The sequence below is a fragment of the Amphibalanus amphitrite genome, unplaced genomic scaffold, assembly GCF_019059575.1.
Source record: "Amphibalanus amphitrite isolate SeventyFive unplaced genomic scaffold, NRLGWU_Aamphi_draft 000224F_arrow, whole genome shotgun sequence".
NCBI lineage: Eukaryota > Metazoa > Arthropoda > Thecostraca > Balanomorpha > Balanidae > Amphibalanus > Amphibalanus amphitrite.
Genome location: NW_024881719.1, coordinates 183,804 through 200,133, shown reverse-complemented (window position 1 = coordinate 200,133; position 16,330 = coordinate 183,804). Strand labels below are relative to the sequence as shown.

Genomic DNA, 16,330 nt, shown 5'->3' with positions numbered 1-16,330 from the left:
CCTCTCCATGATGTACGGCGTGCTGATCCAGGTGTCACTCTGCCTGCTGCTGGCCAACGCCCTGCAGTTCGGCACCGGCACGTTCGCGCTGCTCATCTCGGCGGTCCTGTTCGTGGGCGCCGCCGTGTGTCTGGTGGCGCCCTGCGAGGCCTGCCAGCGCCTGCTGGGCCGCCTGGAGCACTGCTCCCACCTGCTACTGCAGCTGGAGGAGCAGTGTCCGGAGCAGCTGAGACACGACGTCACCCTGCTGCAGAAGAAGGCCGTAGAGGACACCGGCTGTCTCGGCGACCTGGGCCTGTTCCGGCTGCGGAGGTCCACCCTGCTCAGCATCTTCTCCACCATCCTGACCTACATCATCGTCATGGTGCAGTTCCACCTCTCCGAGGAGAAGGCGGCCGAGGCAATGTGCAACACATCCACCGACACAGTGCCGATGCAGTGAGCATGTTAGAGAATATAAGCAAATGTGACACTGATTATTCAAAATTTCAGTCAGTCCTCTTTTTTCTTCGAACCCTTTCTTCTTCGAAGTTATTCCCAGTGCCGCAAAGGTTGAGTGGACACCCAGGACGCTTTCGAAACGGCAAAAAACAGCCATTCGCAATGTCACCACATGATACTCAATGCTGAACGAACACCGCACCCCTGATTTATACTAGTGTCGCCACTTCTGTAGGTCATGTCGCTAATACTTCACAGACCAGTGCGAAATAAAGTCACATTCGTAAAATTCACTTAATTTCCAAGATCCTGTACAACTTATGCAAGCTAACAAAGCGTAAATCCGTCCCCCAATGCGGGATCATCAAGCAAACAATAATCGCAATAAAGTTCGGTGTGCGTGTGTTCCTTTATGTGACCATGATGAAGCTGAGAAAAAATGGCGATTTTTTTATCGGCGGAGGTCATCGCCACCACAAACTATGTCCCTATATTGAGCATGGATACCGGATGGATCACGAATAGCAGCTAGACCTTGAGCAGCACCATGCACTCAAACGTATCGGCTACGAGCAGACATTCCATCACGACGTAATCGTGTTCGTGACATGTCGCACTTGAACGTAACCTTTGGCTCCCGGCCGACACATTTTCAACGCCAGCGTCGTTTATCAAATTCCTCGTTTGTCATGGCATGCCAATAACACTACAAGAGCGTAGCTAGGGTCCTGACTTTGTCAGCACGGGACGGATAATAGGCTGTATGTTACAATACGATTTGTTGAGACGCGTGAGCAAAATCTTCAAATATTACATACTGTTTTAGGTTTGCACGTTATTTCCAGACAATCAATCGTGTGCTCAAAATGCAATCAATTTAATTCTACTATAAGAAGATACCGTCTGAAACTGGATGAAACATTGTTTGGACGGGATACCAGTTGAAGATTCGATTCGTACAAGCAGTTAAAGAAAATGATTGGATGATAACATTATTCATTAACCTAACCCTCATGAATAATATCACACATGGTAGATATCTGAGCTAAATAAATTCCGTCTCTTATGCTAAATAAAACATTCACTACCAAGTTGAGACGCATCCCGCAGAGCCAATCCACTCCCTCCCTATCCTTTTCACCCGACACCGTTCACCGTCGGGTCTTCCCGCGGGAGTCCTCATGGGCCTGATTCCATCGTCTCTGCGCGAGCTGTGACCGCTATTCTGTCGCCCACCCGGACCCGGAGGTGTGGTGCCGTGTCAGTGACCTGTGACCCCGTGACCTCTGACCCGGGACCGGCCTGACCTCTGCCGACCGGAGCCCAGGCGTGGTCCGATTGGTGACCCCTGCTGAACCGGCCAGAAGATCCCAGCTCACGTCTCAGCTCAGCCCAGAGAAGCTTAGCAACACAGCTTCTAATGGCCCTGCGGGCGGTACTGCAGGCCGTCAACAACCGGCTACGATAATGACGCGGTTGCGAAATGTTCTGATGAGCAGCTTGCAGTACACAGAGGTGCGTTTTATTGATAGATCCGGGAACCTAAGACGGTCGCTAATAATATATCTTCCGGAACATACGCAATACCGTCTCTGTGCAGAGTTCAGAGATTAACTCAATTGTGTCGCACAGACCGTTCAAAGTTTCATATACAGCGTAATCTGGTGTTTATTACGTCACAGCTGTGTCGAATTACCGCGCCGTTTGACGACCAAGCTGCATTGGGTACACCTCTGACATCACGATTTCACTTTAGTGGCTCGTGTAGGTCGTACGTTACAGCTTAGGGAAGATCGAGCGACAGAAATGATGGCTTTTTGCGCGAAAAATCGCTGTAAAATGCTATCATCAAATCTTTTATTTAGCAAGGTACAGCCCACCGCTAAAGTAATGTAGGGTTTTACCAATCTCAACGATTGGCTTTGACTGGCGATTGTTTAATGCGGAGTGATCGAAAAGAAGATGTAAATAGCTAAAATTGCAGCTGCAAGGGTGACGATACATATAAGCGACATTCAAAGTTTCATTGTAGTCTGGCTAATCGTTCCTAAGCTTCAGAAGCAGAACATACCCATGACTGAAACCGCACATTACTTCTGCTGTGGACTGTACATACACCAAAGGAGAAATCGTGACACGAATGTTTGTCGCAGATGACAACGCGTCATTTACCTATCTGGTAATTTATGAGCTTTGAGGATGCCTTTCTATCTGCATAACTGGATCACCATTAATAATCCTTTTACGAAGATAGCCATCGCCATGAATTAGTACGTATAAACATACATATCTGCAATATGAAGGAAAAAACGCAACTGATGCTTCACAGGAATGTCAAAAAGCTTCGCTACACCATAACTAAAGTGCATAATAATTAAAGTTATATACCAGTATAGCGCCTTTTGGGGCGACTAACGGAGCGAGCGAGGGGGTGAGTCTTGCACGTGCGAAATTTCGAGGGGGTACCTCCAACTGACTTGTGCACGGCACCCTACTGACCGGTTTCTAGCGATGTGCCAAATTTGAGCACAATCGGCCCAGCCGTTCTCGAGATCTGGGAGCGGCACCCTGCACGTGCGCACGTGCAAAATGGGTCCCAACTGACTTGTGCACGGCACCCTACTAACTGGTCCCTAACCGTGTACCAAATTTGAGCGCCATCGGTCCAGCCGTTCTCGAGATCTGGAAACGACCCCTGCACGTGCGCACGTGCAGCAGCACCCCAACTCTGGCACATGGATATGCGGTGCCTAGTGGGTGCCTACCTACATGCCAACTTTCAGCGCAATCGGCCAAGTAGTTACCGAGATATTGCAACAATTACAAAACTGACACCTCTTCGTTTTGCACGTGGCACGTGCAAAAGGGGTCACCCACATGCATCGGGAATAGTCCAATACTTGGTAGAAGGAATGAAGCTACCCTACAAAAATTACCGCGTGTAAATCGGTCAAGTGGTTGCTGAGATATAAGCCTCGCAAAAGCGTCCGCACGGCCGGCCGGCCGGCCGGCCGGCCGCTCATACTCCGAAATTTCCGTTAATCTAAGTAAAGACTCCGCTCGCTTCGCTCGCTCCGTAATTAAGCCTATACCTAACCAAGACGCGATACCATCGCAAAGCAGTTGTAAAGCCAAGCATTTGGGATCAACACACGCCACATGTTGTCTGCACATTGCGTTAATTGGCATTATTTATATTTTTTATTATTTTATTTATTGGTGAGCGATCTTGAGCATTGTATATGCATTCATGAGCGGTTTGAAATGATTTTCATATTAACATTATCCGAGCTCCGGTAATTTACCAAAGTCGTGCCCCATGTGCAGTAGAGCGACCCAAAGCCACGTCACCTAACGAGGTTGGCGTGTGTTTCGTCCGTATCCGCATTGTATGACCGTGACATGGTGGATGAGCACGCTCTCCTAGCTCCAGAGACAGAAACTGCACCGTGACGTCTTGGCGGAACCTCACAAAATACCAGAGAGATGTGCAGTCCGATGAAACTAATTACGAGTCGCATTAGGTCATGGATAAGGACGTCAGGTCAATCGTAAAGTGAATAATCCTGAGCCCAGTGAATCTTCCTGATCGTCAGATTGAAGTCCCATGATTCCCCCGAATGGGGGCACAATAGCTCATTGACCGTCTATGGCATTCCACGTCTGAACAATAACAGAAGAAGTGTCGCTCGAGAGCATCTGTCTGAGCCACTTGACCCTGGCAGACCGGGTGTTCCGGAGACGGACCGAAATCACTGATGGTCGTAGATAGCAACCAGGAGGTTGGACTTCCCACTGCCGCTCTGTGGCCAGTCGAATGAGGGCTCTCAGCCCTGAAGGTAAGGTTTGTTGTCCATTGTCCTCAGCAGAAGTCTAGGTGTTCATCAGTTGGTCGTCATGGGCCCTTGCTGTTCTGGGCCTGTCAACAGCGCTCTTCGAGTGGCTGTTTGCACTAACTCTTTTCACAGAATTTGTACCCACAAGTGTGCCCTAGCGCGGCACAGAAGATGCAATAACACACTATGCACTAGGACCAGACCAATTCAATTATCAAAGTCTAACGGTTTGTCTACGTAACCATTTGATTGCATATTTGTTTTGAGTATAATTTATTCAGAAAAAGAGAATAATAACGCTGTTCACTATTCATGTGTTTTCAGTGAATGTTGGCGAATAGCGTAGGTACACACTAGAATAGCACAACTACCCAGAACATCATCAGTCGTCGTGTCATTATTGCGTTTTGGTCGTCTCCATGGGGCTTCCCTGGTGATTTGTATGCACAATGCACAGCGTGCACAGACTCCAGGCGGCGTGGTTTTGGTCGGTCACGTCCCGGCACCATTCGTCCGCGCGGAACGTCCGGGTGCCAGCGATTCCGCGCCGGCGGAGCAACAGCCAGATGTTATCCCGCCGATAGTTAGCGCCGGAGGCGTCTGTCTGCGTAATAGATTGTTCATTGCTTCATCGCAGGGTCAAGGTGGCCGTGAACTATCTGCGATGAGGTCAGACTACACCCGCACCGCATGAGGTATATCGATTTTAAAACCAGATGGCTTATTTCTCAGCGAACACTGAACAAAAACGAACAGATACAGATGTCTGTGGCAGGGGTAGCGCTAAGCCTACAGCAGTTAATTGATGACCGTTATCAATATCTCTGGGCGCGATTTACGGTCACGGAACTGGCAGAGGCGCGTCCGGCGGACCTTTGTCAGTGTTCTGAGCGGGCCATTCATTGGTGCGTCACAGCCTGCGCCGCGCAGAGCCACGTCATCGGCCAGTCACACCTACTCCACGGGGGGGGGGGGAGGAGGCGGATGTATCACCTCAGGTCCCCACGGGAGCGTCTTCTCGTTCAAATGGAGCCATGTTTTCCGTTCGTCGTGGGGCGGCGCCTGCGTCACGGAAGCAGCCGTGACATTGTGTGACGCTTCGTAACGGGCTGTGGCGTGTCAGGGAGCCGTGAGGACGCTCCGAGCTGCGCCCGAGCACAGGCGCAGTTCGACAGCGCTGTTTGTCGGGCTGCAGGTTCCGGTCGGCGGCTGTGCAGCGGTGGGAGCGCGGCGCGGCGGGGGCGGCGGCGGCGCCGTGACCCTGACACCGGGCGCCAGAGGTCAGGCCCGAGTGCGCCCGCGGACCTGGGAAGTCATGCTCCCGGACGTTGAGGTATAAAATGAAAAGGATGCGCCGTGCGACGTCAGTCTTGCGATCACCATGCTCAGGATAGCGCTGGTGAGTACGGCGGAGACTGAGTGCGCTGCAGTGCAGTGGTGCCAGGGAGGTGATGCTGAGTGCTAATTATGTGGAAGGGCTGGTGTTTAGCGTGCGGCTCCGTTGACTTGCTTATAGCTCTAGATTTGGAAGAAGCTTTGGACTATTTTTAGTTTAGGTATGACATTCATAGACTGAGGCATAACTAATTTGTTCAATGCGTCAAAGAACTTCATACCTTATAATATTTACAACTTGGAATATTTTATTGTCGTTGATTTCAATGCTTAATGTCTTTTGTCTGTGTTAGACACATTTAGAATGCAAAGTTAATGGATTTTTACGCTCCTTTTGGTAACAATTATATGCAGGACAGCTTATCATAGTACGAGTTTCAAATGACGTTCGACGGTCATAGCAATGTTCAATATTTGAGTTTGACCTGTTTTGATTGATGGGGATATTATTAACATAATTATAGTGCAGTATAGGGCCTGACGAAAGGCTATTAGATAGCGAGGCACTCTTGCGAATCACAGATAATGTAACGCCATTACCTAACTAGAGATAATTGTATTATACATTCCCTTCATTGATTCAACCACGACCTAACTGAAAGACAATGCGAGTGATTCATCGATGAATAGATAATGTTGTCAATTAGACTGGGTCGAGCTGGACCTTTCATAACGACTCGCCCCAAAGTATGCTGATGCACAGATAACTTTGACCATTGATAAGTCATTTGGTTACACTTATCGACGTCAGAACAGCTTCAAATATCTATGACTCGAACCGGTCACCATGTGTACGAAGTAACAAGTGGTCGGCCCCTATGATAAGACGGCATTCAGTTGAATGGCATGCACCGTGCAACGGTGCATACCAGGGCATGTTGCTGCTTTTTCTAACAAGATTGTGGCTTCAATTAGTGTCTCTATGTAGAGAAGACCTTCACCGCTAGTCCACTCTCCCTACAGAATGAATAGCAGGTTTGATGGACCCAGTCACCCTGTCAATTTATGGTAACTGTCGACTATCGACTTATCATTTGTTTAAAATTTTCCTGAATTGAATATTAGCATTGACACGAAGTCTAACCAGGCCTGTGCCAATCCGGCACATACGTGTTTCGAGCATGCTCGCCGCCCCAGCCTGACTCAGCGGCCCGGGGTTGTGTTGCAGTTGTCGTGCCTGGTGGCTGGTGGCCTGAGTGCCAAGCTGCCCCAGGGCCCCGAGCACCGGTCTCTCGGCGACCACAGCGGCAGCGCCACCACCTTCACCAGCACCAGCTCGTCCGCCGGCGGCTCCCTCGGCAACGGCGGCTTCGGCAGCGCCAGCTTCAGCAACAACGCCGGCACCTTGAGGGCCAGCGCCGGCTTCAACGGCAACACCGGCAGTGCCGACTTCAGCAGCAACGGCGGAGCTGGACTCAACAACAACGGCGGAGCTGGGTTCAACAACAACGGCGGAGCTGGGTTCAACAACAATGGCGGAGCTGGCTTCAACGGCAACGGCGCTGCTAGCTATAGCTCTAACAATGGTGCCACCTTCAACGGCAACAACGGCTTTGACGGAAACAATGGCGGCTTTAACGGAAACAACGGCGGCTTCAACGATAACAACGGTGCCTTTAACGGCAATAACGGCGGCTTTAACGGCAACAACGGCGTCGGCGGCCAGTTCGATGACGGCCTGTACCGGCCTGACGAGGTGAACGGAGAGTTCGACGACGGTACCTGGAAGCCGGAACTGTACGCCGGCGACGACGGCCTCTACCGCGACGGCCAGTACACACCCAACACGGACGCCTCCTACCAGTTCCAGTTTGACGCCGGCGACCACGGCCGCGACGAGGCGGCCGACCGCGACGGCGAGGTGCAGGGCTCCTTCTACGCCGTGCACCCGGACGGTCTGCGCCGTGACGTCGAGTTTAGCGCCGGCCGCGACGGCTTCGTGGTGACGCGCGACGAGTCCGTGCAGGGCCCGGTGCCCGAGTACGCGCTGCGCCAGGCCGAGAGGCCGCGCAAGGAGTACCCGCCGGCAGAGATCATCACCTCGCTCTCACCGGACGGCATCTACCACTGGGAGTACGACGCCGGCGACTCGGCGCGCTCCGAGGACATCAACCTCAACACCAACTACTACGAGGGAGACTTCAGCTTCGTGGCCGACGACGACCAGAACCGGTACGAGGTGCGCTACAAGGCTGGCGCCGGCATCGGCTTCGTGCCCGAGGGCGACCACCTGCCGATGCAGGTCCAGGAGACGCCAGAGGTGGCCGAGGCCAAGGCAGCCTTCCTCGAGAAGTTCGCCGAGGCTCAGGCTGAGGCGCTCCAGAGACCGAACGCCTACCGAGGGAACGGGGTCCAGTCCAACAATGGAAACGGCTTCCAGAGTCCTCGGCCTAACAACGGAAACGGTTTCCAGAGGCCTCAGCTCAACAACGGAAACGGCTTCCAGAGGGATCAGACAAATAACGGAAACGGATTCCAGAGGGCTCAGACTAACAACGGAAACGGATTCCAGAGGTCTCAAAATAACAACGGAAACGGATTCCAGAGGTCTCAGAATAACAACGGAAACGGATTCCAGAGGGCTCAGACAAAGAACGGTAACGGATTCCAGACGGCCGTTGCCGGTTTCCAGCGGGACCAGGCCCCGGCTGGTAACGGTTTCCAGAATCCGCAGCCGTTCGGCGCCAGCTCCCAGACGCGCTACTCGTCAGTGGCGGCTCCGCAGAACGACGCGGCCGTCCACCCCAGTCAGATGGTCTCCGGCCTGGCGCTGGGCGGTCACATGAAGCAGGCGGCACCCTCGCAGATCAACGACACCTACCTGCCGCCCAACAATTGAGCGCCGCGGTCGTGCCGCTCCCGCCGAGGTCAGAGGGCCGGAAGCATACACTCGGATGTCAGTTCTGAAAGCTCTTTTGGGCGCCTACTTTTGTTCTGAAAACTAATTGGACCTCTTTAAGAATATACAATAGCTTCCTTTGGAGTTTGATGACAACAATTTATTCAAATTTTGCTTACAAACGATGTGCGTACGGAAATGGGTTAGACGCTACAATTCATGATACCAATGCGTATGTTTGCCTGCTTTCGAGCTGGAACAGATATTATCGTTGCGAGGGCTGTGAAGGAGAATTGCCTCCTCGGCCACAGACTTTGCGGATACGTTATCACCTCCATGGAATTCAGGTTTGGCCAGATGGCTCACCAATCACTGAAGTCTGCTGCCAAGTGAAGGGGCATTGCGCGAGTGCTCGCTCGACAATGCGTTATGTTGTGTGGTGTTCCAAGATGTTCGATTTGTGTTTTTGGTATGACATATGGTAAATAAATATGTAATTAATGCGTTGAACTTAATTTGGAAATTCGCCCAGTAATATGCAATGGTGCACTAGGTACAATTTTGTTAGGGTAGGAACCTCGATCCAAACGATAAATAAAAACGAGTGAAACGGAACACGTATAAAGGAGCGCAAGGGCATGGGAGACAACCCTCAACCCTGTACTAACTAGATCAACTTTTTTTTTACATAATCTTCGCAGAATATAGTGGCCTTCTTTTTCGTTCCAACTCATCCACCACCCGAATATGAGCTTATTTTTGCATTTGACTTGCACTGGCGGATCCATGGGAAGAGGACGTTTGGGTCATTTGACTCTTCCACAGCATTCGAATTTGATTATTTTGTTCTGTTTATCCTTCCAATATGAGAAAATTTAACAGCTCAGGAAAAAAATGAATTTGCCCTCGCCGGCCGAGGAGGAGGGTGAGTGCCGCCCCCCCCCCCCACCCCAGTTTTTTTACGCGATAGCTCGGAACACGCTGGCCATAGAGAGCTGAAACTTGGCATACCTGACCTCTGATCCAATCCAGATTTTGTGACGCCAACCAGATTTTAGGTCAGGTCAGGTCATTAGCCTATGACATCATAAGTGAACCTCTGCACGGTCCTAGAATGTCGCAACTCCGCAACGTCTTCAGTGCACAGCAGCCTTTCACAGGAAGATATGCAAGGTTCAATTCTTCACATTTTCATTCAGCATTCGACAAGCAGTTTCTGAAACTAGCACCACTTTCTATTCATATCCGGCTTTCGGACGGTTATCGAAAAAAACCTTGCTTTGGACAGATTTCAAGGGGCCAGGATTTTTCCCCAGGAGACGGATATTGGACGAACCTTTTTGAAAAACAGGCACCATAAAATAATGTAGAGCGGGCTTTGTTACATACTCTAATATGGTATTTTACTTGGCAACAAATCTTTTATAGGACTTAAGTCGCCTCAATAACCCACCCGAGTGGGCCTCTCAGCCAACTTCGCCAATCGTCATGGTGTGTGTGTGTGGGGGGGGGGGGGGAGGGGACTATTTGGTTATAAAGCGTTAACCCTATTAGTGGCAGGCTCCTGGCTACCCCTATTAGTGGCAGGGGGGCTGTTTACGACCCCCCTTGATATCTCGAGATCTAACGGGCCGATTTTCAAAATTTAAACGGCATTCGATTTCGCTCAACGTGATCTACATTTCTAAAAAATAAGAATTAAAAATGTCAATAGGGGGGGGGGGGTAGAGGGGGGTAAAAACGGGCAAATTGCAGATACATTTTAGACTGTTTATCACGGCCAGGTTTCTGAACCAATCTTAACGCAACTTTTGCCGATCGATAGAGAATGAACCAGGAATTCACATGGATCCTAAAAATATGCATTTTCAAAAATCATAGGCGGATACAGATCATTGAGATTGGGGGTACACAAAAAGTATAGTAAATAAGGTTTTTGTTGGTACTGTTTCTAAAAAGGGTGGTAATGGTCTTGTTATGTTACAATTTTCTTATGAGAGAACGACTACAACTGTATTGGTCATGCATAGGCGGTGTCAGGGCACCTATGTTGAGAGGTAAAACATAACCCCCCTTTTTGGACGCCTCGATCCGCCTATTATAGCAAAAACGTGTCAAAAGAGGATGCACAATAACTTTGTATATGTTATCACATGATACCTTTCATTCACTGTTCGTAAAACTGGTGCAGCATCGTGATCTTCGCCCAAATGACTCGCTTCACGAATAGGACCCCCAATTCCCAGTGCTCTGGAGCCGCCCCTGGTAAAGTTATGAACTTGAAATTTTCAGGGAATGTGCCCAATTTAGTTTTAGGAAAAGTCAGAAAATTTCAGCATCGTAGCTTCAGCGGTTTCGGAGATATTCCCGAAAAACCTGAGGGGTGGATAAAAACAACCCCCCCTGCCACTAATAGGGTTAACTCAGAAAGCAGCACACCCAGACAGACGCGGTAAAAGGCGGATAGATCGCAATAAGATCTTTCAGACAAAGAGTTCATTTTCGATCAGGTCACCGCTGTGGTTACTACTGGTGACGAGGATTCTGACAACTTCTGAGGCAACTTCTGAGGCAGCCGGCGTCGATAACCCTCACCCCTCCTCCTGACTTGGCAGCTGGCTGCAACATCGTCGTGCTGCTGTGGGGTGGCGCCGCCAGTAGAGCGGCACCATCCCCATTGTTGAACTGTCGACCCATGCCCGGCTGGTGCATGGCGCCGGATGCCAGATGACCGCTGCGCTCGGCGGCGGTGCTGGGTCGCCGCTATCTGGTTCGACCGCTGACTCGTCTTTTGGTTTCGTCTTTGCGTTACCGTCTGGCTAGGCACTGTCAAACTCCCCAATGTAACCTTTAACACTGTCCCTTTTCTAACAAAACTAACACGTGAATTCTTATCCGACCAATCCCGTTTAACAGTGCCATACATTGTTCAATGTGTGATCCCAGATTATACTCAATAAACGGAACGGAACGGAACGGAGCTTACCAATCGGCGCGTAACTCGGGAACCAATATAACTACACCAACGCGGCAAAGCGTAATCGATAGCTCTTCAAAGCTCTTCAATGTTCTCAGATGATTTAGCCTCAGGTCAACGGTTTAACTTCCAGAGGGCAAAAACTCAAACTTTGACGTTTGTGCGGGTGCCTAATATTTTTTTTTTTTAATTAAATAATTTGTTTTACACCAAGCTTGTATTACGTTGAATTTCCGGCATCGCGTTTCTTTCGTCGGGACGCGTCGAATGAACTATAAGTTGACCTGAAATGTCAGCTTAAAATTTGACCTGAGGTCAAGGTCACAAAAAAGTGATGTTTGAATATCAGTCAATTTATGTATCGTTGAGCAGAAATCATCCATGGTGTTTTCAGAGCACAGGCAGTTATTAAGTTATTATAATCTATCTACGAGTATTATCTATCTATCTATTATCTGAAGCTATTATAAAAAACTTTGTCGAGTAACATGACCTGATATGACTTAAGGGGCAAAAAAGGGTCACAGGTGCAATTTTCCGATTCAGTGAGACATGTTTACCTGTATTCTGATGTTTGAACGTTTCGTTCATAACGAACATTTTGATTTTCTCCCAATGACCTAATGTGGAAAAGTCGCAAAATTGACATGACCTTTTAATTAGTCACCGACATCGAATTTCCAAGGATTGTTGGTGCAAATGGGATATACAAATTGTACCTACTGATTCCCTTATACAATAGCCCGAGTTTCAAACTTCTATGAAATGTTAACTGTAGGAATAACAGAATTCACAAAATTATAAGGCATGGTTACTAACTTGACCTGTTGACCTGAACTTATGTGACTTATGTGAAATTTCAAAAAATTTCTTACACGGAGCGATATTGATAGGCGTTTTTCTTTACACACGCAAAAAAAAACCTGGCAGGTGTGACCAAAAAACGTCCCCTCACACCATGGCGGTGCGACTAATGCTAATAAACTATATACCACAATGGAATACTGGATAACTGGATAACGGGGGCCTGGATAACTGAGGCGCACGTTGTATAGATGTCGCCTCAGTCAGTGGAGGTGAATGCCTCGCTCGCCTCACTTCTGGCGTGTCGGCTCGGCCGCAGTGCAGCGCCTGCAGAGTGAACTGACGTGAAAATAACGCTGCGGCTAGGTGCTGATTTGCTTTTGATTCACATAATGATTTGCTGCCTGCTGTAAGAAGAAGGATTTAGCTCAGTCTCTCCGGAAAAAGAAAATATTATAGGTACCTTTAGCGTTGGCAGCGTCGTCAGTCCATGCCAATAAATCATTTAAATAAAGCGATTATAAAAAGGATGCGAACATGTTTAGTGGTATTTAACCCGCACCCCGCTGGGTTATTCAGCCATACGCGCCCTGCTGGGGGGGGGGGCAGATTCTGCCCCCCCCCCTCCTGTCTAACTTCCGAAACGATGGTCGTAGAAAGACGGGGAAAACGGCAATCGAAAGCTCTCAACAAGGCGGATCTTAAGAGCCCATTTTTTGCTTAAGTAGGTCAGAGGTCAGGTCAAGGTCAGGTCAAGTGAGGTTAAATTTTAAAGTTGGTTGTTAAGGCCTAAAAAGGTGTCTATCTGATGCAGTTTTTTCACGGCGTATCGAATGGTGCTATTTTTGTTTCCGTATGAGTTCTAGAACTTTAAAAAAATCATTTTTCAAAAATTTTGTGTGTCGTGACGTCATAAAATTTTAAATAACTCCCACATTTTTAAACCGATTCCTGTAAAAATTGGTATGTAGGTACACATAGACCATTTCTCTAATAAATTTATTCCGTTTTTTTTCGATACACTCAAAATTTTGGATCTATAATTATTTTCCCACAAAAGTCAGTTTTGAAAGAAAACAAATTGGGCCAAAATCCAAAATTGTCAAAAAACCGAGATAGCCATTTGCTAGAAAAAGTGGAATCACGTATAATCTTTTTTGTTTCCTCTTGATTGCTTTAAAAATGATGATGTTAGCGGCGTTTGAAGTTTTGCCGTTTTTGAGGCGAAAATGGCGAACATGACATCACTAAAACGTCATTTTATCAAAAAATTCCCAACGGATTTCGCTCAAAATTTTCAGGAAACGTCTTAAATTGATGTATAATAAGGTACCGAAAGTTTGACGTCGCTGGCGTAACGCGTTTAGAAGTTATTGGCGAAAAACGGGAGGGGGCCCCCCAGCGGGGCGTGGGTTTTAACACTCAGATGCAGGCAAAGTTTTGTTCCGGACCAGAGCTAAACACTAAATGGGTGTCAGTATTATGGAACTTAAATTTATGAAAATTACAGCTTATCGCATTCCTTCGACCAGCTTCGTCACTTGAGTGTATTTGACCTGACCTTGACCCGAGATTAATACCAAAAGTTGGCCTCAGCCAAACAGCCAAATAGAATTTTACCCCAGAACAAATACAATAAAATACAAATACAAACAAATGGAGTAACTATTATGAAAGTAAAATTGATGTGAAATTGCAATATAGCATTCCCTAGACCAGCATCATGACTTCAGGGTCTTTGACCTGACCTTGAACTGAGATTAACACTTAAGGTTGACCTCAACCAAACAAATAGAATATTAACCGACGAAGTACATACATGTAGATGGTGTGAAAATCGTGGCATTGCGACTATTGGCCAGGTTTTTCATCACAAACGAAACTCGTACCTTAGTGCACCTGACTTGAGATTGGACTGTATAGTTACACACGCAGTGCCCTGCCTTTTGGCGGCATAAAATAACTGAGGTGCGCTGAAAAATGTATTTGTCACATGATTCCAACCCGAGCTTATATGCCGTCGCGATTGTAAGCATGTACAGAAAAAAGACATTGCTGTAAGTAAGAATATGTTTACCTATGTAAACATATTCTTACTTACTTACACTATCGTACAGAAGATTCGATTGGTCGACAGAAACACATAGACAGGAAACTCGCGGTGCCGGTAACAACCAAAACCACGAAAGCTGGACCTATATCTTGTAAAAAAAAAGCTCTACAACAGCGTAGTCAAATTATCAAGCATTGGCCTTGCACGCCAGTTGTCGGACAGAGATGTTTCGAGTCGCAAAGCATTGTTTGATCTATTCGTAGGAGTATCCGATCTTACTCGCTTCAAAAGGATAAGCAACCATCAGGTTGACGTCATCAAAGGTGATGCTGTGTAGAATATCGTGGCTGGCGCGCACGGCAGGGACGGTATTACTGTCGTCAAAAGCTCCCTGAGCTGTGAAGGAAGTCTCCTTGGTGATCGGAGCAGCTGGGACAGCCGGTGCGCTGTAGGAAACAGAGTGGACGGGAGCAGCAGGGGCAGGACCAGTGATGATGTTCACATCAGGAGCAGCCTCGGCAGCGGCAGCCAGGGCATCGTAGGTGGCCCTGAAGGTGGCCTTGGCAGCCTTGACCTCGGCGGTGTCCTCTACCTGCTCGGGGTGCGTGGCCAGCTCCTCCAGGGTGGCGTAGCGGACGGGGGTCTTGCTCACGTAGGTCCTGGTGGAGGGAGCACTAGGCTCCTTGAGAGACGTCACCACGTAGCCGTTGACGCCGGCAGTGTACTCGACGCTGCCGCCATCGGCGCCGAACTTTCCGCGCACCTCATTGAAGTCATCGCCTTCCTGAGCCTGATAGAGGCCCTCGGCGGTGTCGAAGCCGTAGCTGTAGGAGCCGTCGTTCTGCTGCGTGTAGTACTGGGCCCGGCGTCCCTGGTTGACGACCGGGAGCTTCCAGCACTGGCAGCCAGCGACCAGCAAACCCAATACGACCTGTAACATTTCCAGTGTTATAAACAGGACTAACCGTTCAACAGCTGTTGTATCATTCGCAATCATTGTCTTGTGTATTTAAAACTGAGATTTAATGGAAACGCTGATCAGTAAGTAAAACATTTTCTTCTCCTCTAAGCCATCTTTTTTGGTTATAAGAACCAGCTTGCCCGCTTCAAAGGACCAACAGGACATTACAGACGAAACGACAGTGCGCCTTGTGGGTGGACTCGAAGGGAGAATAGTCTAGAAGGGGCGTTGCGCCCGGTTTCCCGGTACTCACCAGACGAGCAGCCATTCTGAGACGTGTCGGTGTGAAGGTATAAATGTTCTGCCGATCACCACTGCCACGAACATTTATATAGTGCAGTCCTGCATCGTTACCATGGCCGGCGGCAGGGGACCCTGCCCAAATGTTCAGATTCAAGGCCGGTCACTGGGCTGACTCGCCATCAGTCATCTGACGCCTGCATCGATACCAATTATCGGCTGTAAACAACACGTCGCCATTTTAGTTAGAGAGCAGGGACGCCTATTTCCGAAGGTTGCAGTGATAGTCAATCACAATTGTTGGGATTGCGCACCTATTAAATATGTTTTTTTTTGCGTGATGAAATAGATCGGATCATGTCCAACGCCTGGGGAGACACCAACGTTGTAACTAAGCATAAGCTGGAATAAATTAGAATGATTAAATGCACACCAATGCCATGCCGTGACAGCTAGTCCTCAATTGTGCCTCAGGTTTACATACTGCTGGAATCCATTGCGATGAGTTGCCATTTACATTTACTGATACTTGAAACGCATTGTTTTAATCTCTGAACCACTTCAGTCATTCAGTCAACCAGTACCTCTACTTGATAAGTGACATAAGCTATACGTAGTTCATGCTCTGCTTAGTTTCACCCATACTTTTGTTCAAGTGATAGCCAGGGATTAAAATCGAAAAGGATCGGTTCGTTTTGGCTATTGCAGAATCACTCAGGCTCCACGAGCCTGAACTCTGATGACATGCCTATACCTATAAAAGTGTTATAAGTGCTTGATTATA

General features: G+C 48.5%; 2 protein-coding genes across 2 annotated transcripts; one reads left to right on the top strand and one right to left on the bottom strand.

Moving 5' to 3' along the window:
- Nucleotides 1–5,481: 5,481 nt before the first annotated feature.
- On the top strand, nucleotides 5,482–9,021 carry LOC122385605 (protein qua-1-like). Its single transcript, XM_043373985.1, has 2 exons — nucleotides 5,482–5,676; nucleotides 6,841–9,021. The coding sequence occupies exons 1-2, from the start codon at nucleotides 5,659–5,661 to the stop codon at nucleotides 8,509–8,511; spliced, it is 1,689 nt and encodes a 562-aa protein (XP_043229920.1). The 5' UTR covers nucleotides 5,482–5,658; the 3' UTR covers nucleotides 8,512–9,021.
- Nucleotides 9,022–14,266: 5,245 nt separating this feature from the next.
- On the bottom strand, nucleotides 14,267–15,644 carry LOC122385598. The gene is made up of 2 exons (XM_043373977.1): nucleotides 15,560–15,644; nucleotides 14,267–15,276 (listed from the first exon to the last, which is right to left on the bottom strand). Exons 1-2 carry the CDS (start codon nucleotides 15,572–15,574, stop codon nucleotides 14,599–14,601), a joined length of 693 nt encoding a protein of 230 aa, XP_043229912.1. The 5' UTR covers nucleotides 15,575–15,644; the 3' UTR covers nucleotides 14,267–14,598.
- Nucleotides 15,645–16,330: the final 686 nt, after the last annotated feature.